General features: G+C 41.2%; 1 protein-coding gene across 1 annotated transcript in view; it reads left to right on the plus strand.

The window, feature by feature from the left end:
• The window catches only part of toy (paired box 6 protein twin of eyeless), a 140,586-nt gene that overhangs the window by 54,843 nt on the left and 69,035 nt on the right, over positions 1-16,708 (plus strand). Inside the window, exon 4 of the mRNA XM_083124604.1 lies at positions 11,915-12,137. Within this exon, the coding sequence (XP_082980730.1) occupies positions 11,915-12,137 (223 nt within the window). The remainder of the gene's footprint in view (positions 1-11,914; positions 12,138-16,708) is intronic.

Here is a 16,708-nt window from a genome sequence, read left to right on the forward strand (position 1 = left end):
TGTGTGTTTCGCGTTTCCTATCGTGTGTTGTGTTCATGTGTTGAGCTGTGGTTTCTACAATGAACCCAGTAAATGACTTAGTGTGTAATTTGTTGCAGACACCATTTTCCAGATGAACGGATGAAGACAAAAAAGACGTTTTAAATTGGGGGGGCCACTGTCACTTACTATTTGTTTTCATTGCCTATAAATATACTTCTTCACCTGTTATTTTAGGCACGAGCCGCTACTGGTATGGACCCGGGTTGCCCCGTGTGCTCTCTGCCCAACAGTTCACTTAAACCTGACCAGTATATTTCGTATGATAATCATCAGCGAGTCAGCAATAAGGCGACCCAGGGTTTTCACCCAGGGGTACCTAATTCTCACCGCTAACCAGATTTTTAGAATTTCCACAGGATTAAGCAAGGGCAAGAAGATCTACACAAACCTCATTCTTGGAATAGCGGTATTACATGAGCTGATGAAATCCAGATCAGATTAGAAAAGACAGCAAAATTATCATCGTAAAATAATCAGATAATATCAACACAATCTGTTCGAGGACAGAACAGATAAATTCCGACCTGTATCGCTGGCAACGGACAAGGTGTTACCTCAGCCTTACTAAAGACTCCGATATAGAAGGTAACGATACCTAAGGTGTCCAAGGAGCAGGACGCGGGTACGTGACAGGGAACGGAATTTCTGGCGACCGTGACAGGACCGATCAGGTTAAAGGACAGAACCGATCAGGTTAAAGGACAGGATCGATCAGGTTAAAGGACAGAACCGATCAGGTTAAAGGACAGGACCGATCATGTAAAAGGACAGGATCCAATCAGATTAAAGGACTGATCAGATAGATAAATCAAAGAAGAAATGTTGCTGCATTATATACATACACCCCCACCCCACCCCCCACACACACATCAATGTAATGAATCTAAAAACAGTGAGGTTTTTCTTTCCTGGCTGAACTTTTATCAAGGCTTTGCCCCCCCCCTAATCAGAGAGTCTACGCACGCCTATGTTGCACCAGACCTATCCATCCGCCCGTAGTATAGTAGGTCCCCCCATCACGCTGCGTGATAGGGTTACATTTTCGGATTATATAATCATAACATATATATGGAACGAAAATAAATACAAAACCTGTTATAGCATACCAGGAAAGTATGTTGCAAAGATCATATCAACAAGAGTTCAAATTGATTACAGCTACAACAGTAAAAAGTACTTTAAATTATTACAAGGGTGAGAGGGGTGTACAAAATGTAGATACTTCCTCTAAATCGTAGAACACTATCTGAAAGTGACAGCAACGGCAATGAATAGTGTCTGTTCGTGAAGTTCCAAAAACATCCAATTGGTTTGGTTTCTTTTTCTTCGCTTTTGTGCCACTTTTTGCTAATTGAAAAGATGAAGATGAGTGATGATGCGATGAAATTGATGAAGGAACACTCACAAAGAACACCCATTCCCAGGCAGGGATTCGAACCCGGACCCCTGGCGTCCTAGAGCATAAAATACAACCAGTGCACCTTCTTTCCCGCTATCCCGACTTACCCGTCTTTCCATATACAAAGCAATTTGAATTTTGGCTATAGTAAGTCTCAGTCATGAATGGTCCTTTCTGAGTGTTCTTTTCAACAGTTCAATCTAATCATTGTTGATGCTCATCGTCGCGACTAGCTTACAGAGGCACAGAGCGACGTAAAACTATGACCACAATACAACAGAAATTCGAAATAGTGAGCAATGGTAATGCGCATCACAAGAAAGCACGATTTATTTTAGAAATTCAATAACAACGTGAACACGTCGAACAAGAAGGAGGAGAAAAACCGAACGTCTACGCCATTTTCTAAAACACATGAACATCGACACGCCTGTCCCCTTACATCCTCGAGTTCATCCTCTTCCTCCCTTCACCACATTTCACCATATTTCTCTCTCTCTCTCTCTCTCTCCCTCACTCCAATTCCTCTCCCCACCTCCCTCCCTCGCCCCCACCATGAAACCTTCCTCGGCATTCCCCCACACGTACTGGGAAAAGATCGAAGTCTGGTTGGGGTGGAAAATGCCGGGGGAGGGACGAACATTAATGGTTGACTGCGCACACTCTATCTTGCTGACACTACCTCCTAGCAACGGAAAATGTCTTCTGATGCCATGATTACTGGCGGCCTTCTCCAAAGTTTGGTACTGTCATTTTCTAAAAACTCTGCTGGCTTCGATTTCGCCTTTGTCTATAGTGATCAGTGGGGAAAGGATTTTAAGGTGCAGCACCTCTCCAAAAATATAGCTGTTTTCAAACGCATCGTTTAAGATATGTATTTTAGGACATGAAATCAAGTAAAATGAACACACTTTGTTGCAAGTTTCCGTCATATTAGCACATTTATCCCCTTTTTACACCCCCTCTTTGATACTTCAGCATCTTTCTTCTTCCATTTCTTTCATGTTTTCTTAAAAAATTGGACAGAAAAATAAATGATTTTCACTCTTCTTGAGCAACTACATAAAATCCTATAGTCTCATTTTGTAGAGCAGAACGAGAACTATAAAATGGTATAATATAATCATTGCAGCCCCAATAGTTCGCAAGATAATGTAGCAAAACCCGCGTGAGAAAACACAAACTTCAACGAAACCTATTCGGCAGAACCACAGTTCATTATGCGGTCCGCGCGCATACAGAAGGCGTAGAAAAAGAGAGCATTGAATAAAGGCATTTTAACAGCACGTGTTTGAAAACCTTTTCAGAACATTTTTTCCCATTCCCGACCATAATTTTTCACCTTAAAATCCTTTCCCTAGTGATCAGTAACAAACAAGAAGAAATGAGTAGGTCGGAGTACATATAGAGAACTAAATGCATCAAATCTAGCCTATTTGATGCATCAGAAACGCATTGTTTGATGTACTATAGTATGTTTTTGGCCTTTATCAAGAATCAAGTTTATATAGTGTGATGCATTTTTTGCATCGTTTGTAAAGGTAACGCCAAAGTGCATCATGTGATACAAGTGAGTGTCGAGCATAGTGTTGCCCACGAGACGAGACTTTGGCCTGTCTCGTCTCGTGGAAATGCTGTGAAATGCTGTCTCGTCTCGAAAATATTCGTTTGTCTCGGGACACATGATCAATCTCGTCTCGTCTCGAATTTTTAAAAGCCTGTCCCGTCTCGTCCCGTGGGCAACACTAGTCGAGCAGTACTTTAATGGATCGGTTTATGCGTTTTCTGATGCATCTTTCTCGATAATGCACTTAAACATTTCCCCCTAGCTACAGACATGGGTACCTGGGGAAACCCTGTGGGGTAAAGGCGGCCAGGGGCGTGATGCTGATCACATCACCCCCACTAACTACCGGATCAAGAAAGTGTGGGACGTTACCCCACACCCCCTACACGCCTTCATGGCGTGGTGCTAAGCACAGGGGAGCACCTTACTTTTACTTTTTTTTTACAGACATTATGCATTTTTTCAACTGATGCATTTACGTTTCTGTGTGGGGGTAAAGAACTGATATTGAGTATTTTCCATTAAAGTTAGAAGTTACCGTAATATTCACAACATTTCACCGTTAAAATTTTAGCAGCCTGGCTGTTAATTTATAAAAACGGCACACAACCGTTTTTTTTATTCCAATTCAAATATTTTATCATGCATAAAGAAAGATAATGATTTTAAAATTATACACCGCTATTTAAAACTGAATCATTCAAATTACATTAATTAGGGCAAGTATGTCATTGCCGTTACTATGCTCACGATCATTTTTCTAACGATAGTTGGATGACAGCTGAAATTAACGGTCATCACCCCAGTCCACTTCTTAAAGTCTACGTAATGAGCTTGCTTGATTTGTTTTATTTCACCTCGTTTTCCCGCCACTTTTGTGAAGATGAGGATGAAGGATGATAAGATGAAACGGATTAAACGACAATGACAAACACAGGTGTACAGGGTACACAAATCTCACACGTTATCATACTGGCTGTGTGTCCGCCGTCCGGTCGCCAGGGCCTGGGTAATATTTGAGTCTTGAAAAGGGGTCACCCCATACACCCCTGTGAACGTAATCAGAACATCAGGTGTAAAAAAGCTACAAGACTGAAACCAGGACCTACTGATATGATTGGTTTGTTTTAACAGTTACACCAACTATGCTGTCTAATTCGATCCAATACAGTGTTGCCTAACTCTAAGGAGCAGGGCGAACCTCAATAGCCGGAGGTTAGGCAACACACATAACACCATGAAGAAGCGGTTATTCAGGACCTACAGTAAAGTCGCGCTTACTCCCGGCGCCGCAGTGACACTCTGTTGCCACGTTTACCTACGAAGGAACTCGCGTTCAAACAGCCAATTAGACGTACCGCTGTCCCCTTCTTTGGGCAATAATCGGCATCCTTGGAAACCCACCTCCCCGAAGCAGCCAGCAGGGAAACAGGATTTTGTCAAACTAACCGTTCTGCGCTGTGATTGAACATCGGTTCCCAGAGCGGCGGCATTATACGTATCTCGATTTTTATTGCGGGTAACTGCACTTTGATTAGCCACAATCGGCTTTCTTCTCTTACAACTAATCCGTACGCAGCGCCATTAAAAAGTTTGTCAAAACATCAAAGAATGTGAAAATCTACAAAAGCTAAGCTGTATAACTACTCGAGCAGAAACGCTTTTCTCAGTTCTGAAATTTCGACGTCACATCAGCTATACCTGCAAGAACACAAAGTAAATACGTAGTGAATACTCAAATATCATTTTCACTACACGAATAACCATCTACTTTTGTTGTATTTACAATAGAATCTGTGTTTCAAATTTAGTCATGCAATCTCTATGCCATAATTACACTTTCAAACTGCACGGCATTCACAGCATTATCCCCAAAGGCTTGATGTATTCGGCGACTTGATTCTGTTCTGGACAAGCCCGCCTTAAAGTTATAAAGCAGCAAACCCCGAACGAGCTGCTTCAACACTTCCATTTCTCTTCACCCCTGCTCAAGCTATGGCTGCTATGAGTGCGCAATGTGTCTGTATTGGGCAAGACCAAGGTCTCCACTCCCACCCCGACCACTTTCCCGGCACGTGACACACATATTTTCCTATCAGTGATCACTTCGTCCCATGTGACGTTCAAAACAACAAAATCTTTTTGGTTACCTTTCTAATGCTAAACCACATAAGATTCAGCCATAGAATGAAATTTTCTTTACACTCGCTCCAAAATAACGTAGTGGTCAGCGCTGTTTCCTTTGAAACACAGTTTCCTTATTGGTGGAGAACATATTAGCGATATTAGCTTCATTTCTCACTTTTACAGTGACTGTAACATATGTACTATTGACATATTATGTTCTGATTAGGAACCGTGAAGTTTATGGCGGGCACGCCCTAAACGCAGCTCCAACTTCCTTCCTTGAAGGCCACGGATTCTGTGTTCGATATCCGTGGAGACACCTTTCAGTGCTTGAGATCACACTCTTAAGTCTCGATCACCTAGAGTGCCAACACGTTCTTCCGGGGCTTGGATAGCGACAGTTTCTCGAAAACTTGAAGAAAATTGTTCATAGCTTGTATACTTATAAGAAGTTTCGTTGAAAATAGTCTGCCAATTTAACAATTACGTATGACTCCGTGCAGCCAAATGATTTAAAAAAACTCAATATGCTGACCAAGGCAGAAATTTATTTTATTATAGAACATAAACTAAACGTAACGTTTCAACTTTCTAGCAAGGTCTTCTTTAGACTCTGCACCAAGTACAAAAGTAACACGGTACAAAACAGGACGATATATATACACAAACATTACTCCCCTCCAGACTATTAGAAAGTTGTTCTGGAACATTCTAGCAGGTGGCGGCTTTCCCTTGTCAACTGTTGTAGAATGTTCCAGAACAACTTTCTAATAGTCTGGAGGGAGTAATGTTTGTGTATATATATCGTACTGTTTTGTACCTTGTTACATTTGTACTTGGTGCAGAGTCTGAAGAAGACCTTGCTAGAAGGTTGAAACGTTACGTTTAGTTTATGTTTTATAATAAAATAAATTTCTGCCTTGGTCAGCATATTGAGTTTTTCATATCATGAAAACAAGGTTTAATGGTGTTAACAAATGATTAGAGCTCTCGCCTTTGGTGCTACCACTGCCGAGTTCGATTTCTTGTGGAAGCCTCCAAAAATTCGATGTTGACCCAGCATTGTGAGGACTTTGGTTGAGCTACTTGATACCAGTATCCGCCTTTCAGATGGCGTACTGATTACGTCGTCATCTTGTAATCGAGGTCTCAGGTTCCATACCCGGCGCAAACGCAGTACTTTGCGTAACATGGAAACAACAGCCAAGCAATTCAGTATCCCGAACTGTAAAAAAGTACCGTTGCTTTGTAGAGCAGTATCATATGGCAAGATTCCAAGGGGAAACCGTGCCCAGTAAGGCCAAAAGGGTCCTCACGTTCGATCCCCGGTGGAGGCGGATCACACTGTGGTTCGTATCCCACTTTAAACTGTAGATCCAGTCCCGATTAGCCTTTATTTGCATAAAGTGGACTTAAAACAACAATCCAAACAAGTGCCAATGTTTCTTCACTTCCGTCCGATGCTCACGTTACCGAATATTTCTCATGACGTAAACATTCGGCAAGGCATTGCCCTGAGCCCCACATCACCCCTCCCACCCCACCCCACCGTGCAGCCCCATTACGGCACCGGGATATATTCTGTTTGTCCTCCGGATGGGGATAACAGTGAGAGCATTGCAGGAGCCAGCTGTTGTTCGGAATCACAAGAAGCTCTTGTTAGCCTTGCCTCCCCCTCCCACCTTCCCCGTTGTCCTTCGTCTTCTCGTTCACAACCGATTGCTTCTCAATTGGTCCAACATTGTAAGGGAACACTCTAAGCCAGTTATGCCAATGAGATGAATGGGGAGGAATACATATGTGTGTGGGGTGGGGGCACGAAAATATTGGGAGCCAGGGAAGAGGGCAAAAGTATGAAAGGTCGGTTCAGGTCCACTGGTCCTCTTCAAGTATCAAAGGTTGCTAACTGGAGGAATTTTCCTCCATCACTACCGTAGGTCCTCGATTTGATTGCTTTATATGAAGCTAGAAATTTCGAAAGATAAATGCACTTTCAGCCAAACTATTAATTTTCGTCTGGTATTCAGAAGGATATTACATGCGACTACCCCTGGAAAATATGTCAGCTCCAACAAGCAAGAAATGAAATTTCCGCCCAAATATGCATATTTTTGTATGGTATAAAGTAACATTTTATCGTGAATTTCATCCTTTCTTTTATTTCCTAAAGTGAAAAATCTATTTGGGGGGGGTGAATTGAAATTGATTTCATAAAGTATTATTATATTTCATAACATTTCCGCTTGAAGTGAACGAAATTCTATACGAGGATAGCGTAATGGTTCTGGATTCTTAATTTGCATTTATTTCAATACGAAATGATTGAAAATTCTAGCATCTCCATCCACGTAACGTGGTATCGAACCAAGAACCTTTAACCATTGATGTGGGTGGCATAGCTCATTTAATCATTCATCCTCAACGGTGACCACTCGCCCCTGGCAGATAACTTAATAGTAATGGACGAGAGGTTACTTTTCACACTTGAAAATGGCAAAACACCAGCTATTAGCTTTATACCTTCAAGTCTACATCAACATGGTTGGAAAGGACTATACCTGTCTGTCTCTGATTATAAAGTTCCGCTGATGGCTGATCAAATCGAATTGTGATCTATCGCTCAATCTCTTCAGTTGCTACTTGTTCGACGACTCCAGGCAAAAGACCCCACACCGCCCGTTGCTCTCAGTTTTGTTCTCTTCCCTGTAACTCTGGTCCTGCAAATGCCAGTTGCTCAGCACCTTAACTCTAGTAAACCAGGAAGATTTGTTAATACCTGACATGGCATTCTTTGAATGCCTGATAGAGCAACGGCCGATGACTGAGGTTCAGAATCCCAGCTTGATATGATTCTATATTTAGAGGAGATTGATACGGTATATTCCATGTGACTGCCCCTCAGAAAACATGCCCGTCCCAAAGAGCAAGAAAAACTTGATAAATAAATGCACCTTCAACCCTAATATGCATTTTTGTGTCATATTTAGAGGTATATTAAATATGATTACCCCCAGAAAGCATGCCCGCCCCAACAAGTAAGAAAAGTTCGATAAACAAATGCATCATATCGATTGATGCACCAGAATGCATCGATTGATGCACTAACGTGTATTTTATGGCTTCTTCAGAGAATCAGATTCACATTTGATGCATTTGGGTGCATTTTTGTATATCGTGAACACCAAAGTGCATCATTTGATTCAAGTGAGGATTTATTTCAGTCGAGATGCACTTCAATGCATCAGTTGATGCGTTTTGATGCACCTTTCTGCATTTTTTTGATGATGCAGAAAGGTGCATCAAGGAACATCAACTGATGCATGACGGAGGCTCATAGTAGTTCGCATCCCACTTTAAACTGTAGGTCCAGTCCCGATTAGCCTTACTGTGCATAAAGTGGACTTGAAACACGATGTCAATCAATCAAAGCATTTTGTATTTTTATTCGCTTTTGACCCCTCTAGGTCAATCACGACAATAAAGATGAATGATGAATGCATGACATAACGAACACAACCTTGAACTTCTGTCTTCGTAGCACCATTCATACGGTAACCACTCCGTCGTGGGGGCTGGCTCTAATAATTTTTACAAAGTGTAAAAAAGAGTATCCAGCGGACAACTATAAGGCCTAACAGTTGGAAACACTGACAATGTTGACATGTTGACACACAGTTCCACATACATCCTTAGCGGGGCGGCAGACGCTGTATGTAACCGATGTTGATGACTTCTCCGGAAACGATTGCCGGTGGCGGGAGGACGCGTACGAGGTTCTTGCAGTTGGTCGCACGAGGATGTTGTGATGGAATGGACCCCAAGTGGCCATTAGCTAACTGAGCCGACCGTCGGTGTCCATTAACCCTGAACAGAAATGAAGCCACGCATCGTTACGTTCTCAATTTGTGGCTGTTAGGGAAACTGGCGCACAACCTTATGGTTACATTTGGTTGATGATGGTGGATGGCTTTCGCGTTAAGAGAAGAATGCCTTTCGGACTTACTGGAGACCATAGTGAGTGAGAATGGCGTTTCGACAAGGAAATATATCCATGCAACATTCCAAAGAGTAACAATACATCAGGTATATGTTAACGCTAGTGGAAGAGGATCATCACCAATTGAGCAGGACTGAATAACATCTTCATAGCTAATGCAGTGACGCCGTGAAGAAAGGTCCTCTGGCAGGAAGAAATATTTTCGGTCATCAGCATACTAATTTCTTTAAACCTTTTCTGTTCTCCCCTCTATCCTTCTCTTTTTCTTTTGCATCCTTATGTACTTTCTTCAGTTCTTTATTTTCTTTCTTTCTCTCTTTATGCTCCCTCTTTATAGTCTTTCTCTTTGTCTCTTATTTCATTTCATCATTCTTTACGGCTTCGGTATTTTTATTTTTCCACTCCCTTGTTATCTTTCTGTATATCTCATTTCTTTCTCAGTTTCTCTCTTTTCTTGTTTCATTCTGTATCTCTTTCAATTTCTCGATCTGTGTGTAATCTAGTTCCTCTACAAATGGTTAATTATCGTATAAAATGTCTCCATTTGCGCTGTTTGAAACGTTCTCATATGTCCGATTTAGGTGGGCTAGAATTACAGAGTGCTTGAGTGGTTAGTGCTCTCGCTATTTGGTGCGAGCCGTCCCCAGTTCGATTCCCGATGACACAGCATCGCGAGGACGACAGGGAATTTACTAGAAAGCAACATTAGAGGTGGTCTAGAGACTTTACATCTGTCCATTGCAACCAAGGTTACAAATTAAATCATTCATAATTTGAGTGATAATACTACAAAGATTAGATGACTGAAAATGTGTTTTATCATATCACCTGTAAAAAAGTAAATAAAGTTCCCCATACACAGCCATGAAGTCACATACGGGAGGATGTGACACATTCTCGATCTCGGGCATTATACTAAATAAGTATTCAAATTTTCTGTCTTCTTATATTCCTTGGTAGCACTTCTCCATTGCTATAAATTTCTCCACTCGCTGCAGTAGAAGCTCTCTCCTGTGGACCACATCGTATCATGAAGGCACATGTTGAGTATGGAGTAGAGACTGAACACATTATATAGCTCGGCAATATTCAAAGTTACCGTCGTCTTTGAGGGTAACTTCGTCATGAGACTGATAGATGTCGGTAGGAGTCACATGCTGGTGGAACAAAGGGAGTGTGAAGCCACACACGTGCAGTTGCGGAGCCGACATCAAGGGAGGAAGTGTGTTGTGTTTTGTGCAAGTGCATTGTGCTTTGGCGCTCTTGACAGCATTTTCTCGTGCACAATGGCAAGGACATATAAGAAGGTAGTTGATGGTCGTTGTCACTCGCCACGGATTTTGCAGGGCACATAAGAATATGCCAAAATCTGTGATCAGTACCACGCTCCTTTACTCCTCAGGGTTGTCCCTAAGTACACATTGATAGAGACGCTTATGCAGGGATATTGTCTGGGAAATTCCCATTCAACCCGGGAATCGAGTACGGGTCTTCCGCGTGAGAAGCAGACTCCTACCAACTATTAATGGACCACATCAGTTCCTCTCATCTCACCTTTTGCTCAAGTCAAGTGATACAGAACCGTTCAGTAAAATGCTACGTATTTTTTTGAATTTTCAATTGTTGTTCTATGTCCACTTTATGCGTAGAAGAGCTAATCGAAAGTGGACCTGAAGTTTAAAGTGGAATTCGAACCACTGTGCCAGCGGGTATCGAACCCGGGTCCCCTTGATTACAAGGTAACGACGCTACCACTGCGCCATCGTGGAGGCCAAGCATAGTTCTATAGACCTACAGATGAGTGTCGAATTTGGATTCTGTACAACATGTATTCGAAACAAATGATTGGATGTCCTGATTCATGTTTTTATTGTGGTGTCTCTTCCTTCGCGACTATCCTTTGATATTCGTCCTCATCATGGTTAGCTTAATGGCACAATAAGTAATGTTTAATAGACCAATAACTCATGTATTGTACAGGATATGAACCCAGACGGTTTAGCAGCTTATTACTAGAGGCACGCAAATACCGTTTTTCACGAAAACACAAAATATGAAATAACATGCTGTAATATTCATTTTTCATATTTCTGAAAGGTGTGAGGTGCATTTCCTACCCTGTTTTGTCACGAAATAATGCGAAATGAACTGCAATATTCGAAATATACTCTTAAACACTAAATTTAAAGTTTATATAGCGACGCGACACTTTCTGAAGTCTGAAATATCCTGCGAGTTATGCAATTCACGGAAAATTGATTAGTTCTGCTGTAAATATTTGAGAAGCAAAAATGGACCCCTTTACACAGGAATAAACTTAATGGTCTGGTAACTTCATAAATGTGCTATTAGAAGGCATAAGTTTATTTTGTGTAGTAAGTGCAGTTTTTAAATCAAATTTAGAATTATATTCACAATTTTAAAACCAAAATGTCATTTTATATAGCACTTTTGATGTGATTATTCACCGCTATAACACCGAAATTTTGTTTCATTTACCGCTTTTGAACCCGAAATCGACTCTGTTTTTGTACCGAAATTTTGCTTTTTTATTTACCAAAAATATGTGCCTCAACTTATTACTCTAACCACTAGACCACTAGATATTTCAAATTGTTGCAATGGAGCCTGGGTTCGATTCTCGATCCTGGGTTCGGTTCATAAAATTATCTCAAAAATCGCATTTTCCTCAGCATGCTAGGTGCAAGTTGTGGTTGCTAGCTTCTGAAGAACTTTCAGATCAAATCAAATAGTTTAAACGTGTTTCTTCTCTCATTTGCAGGTATCTTCAATCAATCGAGTATTGAGGAACTTGGCGGCGCAAAAGGAACAGCAGGCATCAGCCCAGAACGAGTCGGTGTATGACAAACTCCGGATGTTCAACGGACAAGCACCCGGGTGGGCGTGGTACCCCGGTACAACCCCAACGCCGCATCTCAGTCTGCCGCCCAACCCCGCCGCTGTCCTACCAGGCCAAGTGACCCGAGAGGACATCCCGAAAAGAGGTGAGTAGGTCGCCATATGCAGTGTAGCTATAGTTAGTTCATGATTTTCAGCAGAACACATCGGCTACTTTCGTCAGCATTCGTGCTTGATCGGTAAATGTTAAGCGAACCTGCAATGGGAGAGCCAAAAAGATGTTATTACTGAGGTTACGGTTAGTATCTTTTAGGTATTTATTTTTACTGTAATTTACATAGACCCTACGTGTATGTATGTATGTAGGTATGTGAATGGTACAAAGTGTATCTCAAGTATGCAGTGCAGTTCAGTTCAGTTCCGTTCGTTCAGTAAACACCTCTCCTCCAGACTCCTCCACCGTCTTACCATATGCAATTATACCTACAACCTACATTTTCAAACCCGTAATGACAGCAAATAACACATACAATTACATATCAACTACAGTTTCCATATAACATGTCTCCAATAATCACTTGTAAGGTATATAAACATATAAATAATCCTCCCTTCAAATTGCCATATAAGTGGTAACATCTTCTTTGCTGTTTAAATGTTTCAAAATTCTAAATGGGGGTTTGGTCAGCTATCGAATGTGACGTCAGTTTTGGTCCCGATAGTGAGTCACACCTTTGGTTACACTCCTTATATCTTAAATATGTACTTCTTCCAACAATTACTACACGATCATTGTGTTCGGGAAAAAGCACTTAAGTCACAAACTGCAATTCTCTATTGCTTTCATTTAAGTCCCACTGAATCAATTCAAGAAAATATTGTATGTAAGTATAATGTTATATTGGACTTGTGTAATGAAGACCCAACATGTACTGGTAGCCTATATCATGCCTGTAATGTTTCCTATTAAAATAATAAACATAAAGAAACTGCCTGCTGCAAAATTTCATTTTTTGACTTAAGTAATTTTTTCCTAACACCCTAGATATACACTATCGTATAACTTTTTATCACTGTGATTTGAGGAATTTCGACTTACGTGTGTGTGTGGGTGTGTGGAGGGAGGGGGTGTGACCACGTATTTTTATTTTATTATTCTTCATTTTTCATTATACTAGTAAACATAAGTCATGAAAGATTGTAAATAAAAAATAAAATAGGAAGCACGCCTACCCTCTTCATCGTAAACCTTCTGCGCCACGCATAGGTCGACTTAATTTTCACGAGAAAACTTATTTTCAATTTAACTATACACGCGTATGCATATGTATGTGTGTACATACGTATACACACACATATTCCCATATAAATACAAACACACACATGCGCATTCATACACATGCATATATGAGTAAATGCTGGGTAGGGGAAGGCGCGCAAGCAGACCAACAAATATCATAGAAGGCATTTGACATGAGAAACACTCTTTGTCCATACACGCCACTCAATCATGTTTATGTACAGAGCAAATATATAAACTTATGCCTGCTAGGTTAACAGTGACGAGCAGGCACATATGAATATGCGTGTGTGCTGCGCGTTTTGTTTGCACGCGTCTCTCTCCCCTGTACGCACGAGAGAGAGGGGGGAGGGAATGTGTTATAGCTATTACTTCGGTCTCTCCTCGTCTTGTTTGTGAATAATCAACAATTTTGTTTTCCTACATGTAATGAAGGTGTACCCACTTCAGCGAACCGCGCACAGTGGGTCAACATCAGGCTACAAAAGAGCAAATAGCCCGAGATTAGTTTTTGGGACTGAAAACACATGCTTTGTACGTGATCGCATGGGTTCCTCTGTTTAGCCTCGCGTCGCCCTGTATGCGGTGCTTGTATCCGGTGGTAAGCTTTAGAGGAGTGCAAGCGAATATGAACTAATTAAATTCGAAACTTACGTTCGGGATTTATGAATCATTTGTGGGAGAGCAAAAGTCAATGCTCCTACCGTGGATATCCGTACGTAACATTGCGCGCGTGTTTTGTTTCTTTTTCAAACCGTATTTCCTCCCTTCTCCAACCTGAGTCTGCATATTCTTGGTGCACGATTGTAATAAAATTATGGTACCAGAAGTAAGCAGCTAAATACACTCTTCCAGGGATGCAGGAAGGTTATTAATCTTGGAGAGAGGGTACAATGTTCCGCTTCCACGTATTGCATATGTATATTTTCCCGTTTCGCCGAAAGTTTCGCCTAAGCAAAACTTCCGGCGAAAAAAGTAATTCCCGTTTCGCCGAATGTCTCACCTCAGCAAAGTTTCCTGCGAAAAGGTAATTCCCGTTTCGCCGAATGTCTCACCTCAGCAAAGTTTCCTGCGAAAAGGTAATTCTCGTTTCGCCGAATGTCTCACCTAAGCAAAATTTCCTGCGAAAAGGTAATTCCCGTTTCGCCGAATCCCCTTTAGCCGAATATATTGAAGAGAGGGATTGAAATGAAAAATTCAACCAAGTCAGAAACTCATTGCACATTTTATATTGGGTGATGAAAGTGAGTGTTAAGTAGGTTTGGACTTGACTTACTTAATTTATTTTGCTCCATCAGGAGCATAGGGCTTCAGTGAAACGCCTCCACTGGGTTCTGTAACGTGCCAACTCCTTGACCTCTCTCCATGTTTTACCTTTCTCGGCTGCTTCTTCTTCTACTGTTCTCTTCCATGTCTTCTTCGGACGTCCAATTTTCCGGGTTCCTTGGAGGTTCCAGTCTAAGGCTCCAGATGGTTTCGTAAGGTATGTCCTAACCAACTCCATTTTCTTCTTTTTATTTGGGTTGCAATTGGCTGTTGTTTAGTTTCTCTCCATTTGATATTATTTCTGGCCATTTTATATTGAGGATACGAGACAGCGATTAAGAAAGGTTTGTATCCTTTTCGTGTTAGCTTGTTTGGTTTTCCATGTTTCCCAAGCATACAGTAAAACTGATTTTACATTTGTATTGAAAATCCTTATTTTTGTCCTTCTAGAAACATTGCAGGTTTTCCAAATGGGATACAAATGCCACATTGGCTTTCTTGATTCTATTTTGTATGTCTTCATCTGAACCTTCTTCTTTTGTTATGACACTTCCTAAGTATGTAAATGACTCTGTTTGTTCAACCAGCCCATGACAAACATTCAATTTTTCTTTTCCTCTTGCATTGACTCACATTTCTTTAGTCTTGTTCACATTAATAGTGAGTCCTGCTATATTTGCTTCCTCCTGAAGTCCTTTAAGTTTCTCCTTCAGGTCGCTAAGTCTTCGAGCTAATAAGCAAATGTCATCCGCAAAATCAAAATCTTTTAGTCTATCTTTGAGTCCCCATTGTATTCCTCTTTTCCTGCAACCCATCGTTTTCTTCATATCTACATCTAGTACCGTGCATTCATTTCGATCTTCAGCCGAGAGATCGGGAGAAGCGTGGCGGGCGGCGCTGGCGGAGATGCAGACATTTGCGGCCTGTAATGCCCGCTTATTTTTATGGACATATGCAGACATTTATATAAATATTGCAAAACGAGCACTAGCCTGTGTTATAAGAGTACGGTTTTAATTTTAGTAGCTCAGTGGCTGTATGTGCTGATGATTTTGACACGCCCATCTCCTGTGAAACACGGCGCCGAGGTTTGTTTGGAGAACGTTCTAACGCTGCACCAATTTCATCGAGTTTTGCTTCGGTGAGAATCAGTCGTTTTTGTTTAGGTGTTTTAAAATTTAACGATCCAGTTTCTCGCAATTTAACGACAAGATGTCTAACCGTATCTCTATGTGGAGGTGACACGCCTGGGAATTTCTGTACAAATTGCCTACACACGTCTCGACACGAGTCTGTTTTCACGTAAGTGTCATACATAAAAAATGCTTTGTTCTAACGTGAATCTTGAGGCTGGCATTCCAATCGTCTCACTGACACAACACACATACACACTGCAATAACACAAACAAGTAACGGCAAGTAACCAAGAATAACACTCTTGCGCACAGTACGAAATTAACATGCTCTTTGTTTGCATCTGCTCGCCACTATATTCACAGCTCTGTCTTCATCTAGTCGCGAAGGAACAAAAAACTCGAGCTCGGAGATATCGGATTGCAAGGAAGCTCACGAACATCATTGACTTTTAACGGTTTCATCTGCAGCGTAATCTTGATACAGTGTTGCACATTCGAAACCTCCAAACAATCCCCATCGACACAAAACTCTTTCAAGGATATAAACTTAAGCAGGACGTTACTGGTGAAAATTATGATTAAAATGTTTTATTATCTGTGGCTCTTAACATCGTTTCTAAAGCGTATTTATTTGTGTATATAAGGGCAGAACTTGGATGAATTACAGAAGAACTTTTGCGTGTTATAACACAGGTTAGTGCTCGTTTTGCAATATTTATATAAATGTCTGCATATGTCCATAAAAATAAGCGGGCATTACAGGCCGCAAATGTCGGCATCTCCGTCAGCGCCGCCCGCCACGCTTCTCCCGATCTCTCGGCTGAAGATCGAAATGAACGCACGGTACTAGCAGAAATATTGTCGGAGATAGAATGCAGCCCTGTCTCACTCCATTTGTAACATCTATGTATTCTGTAAGCTCTCCTTCATGTAGGATTTTGTACCTGAAACTTTCGTACATATCTTTCATTGCGTTTAATATCTTCGTTGGAATACCATAGTCTGCTAGTGTCTG

This window comes from Lepisma saccharinum, chromosome 6 (assembly GCF_977018435.1).
Source record: "Lepisma saccharinum chromosome 6, izLepSacc3.1, whole genome shotgun sequence".
Taxonomy (NCBI): Eukaryota; Metazoa; Arthropoda; class Insecta; order Zygentoma; family Lepismatidae; genus Lepisma; species Lepisma saccharinum.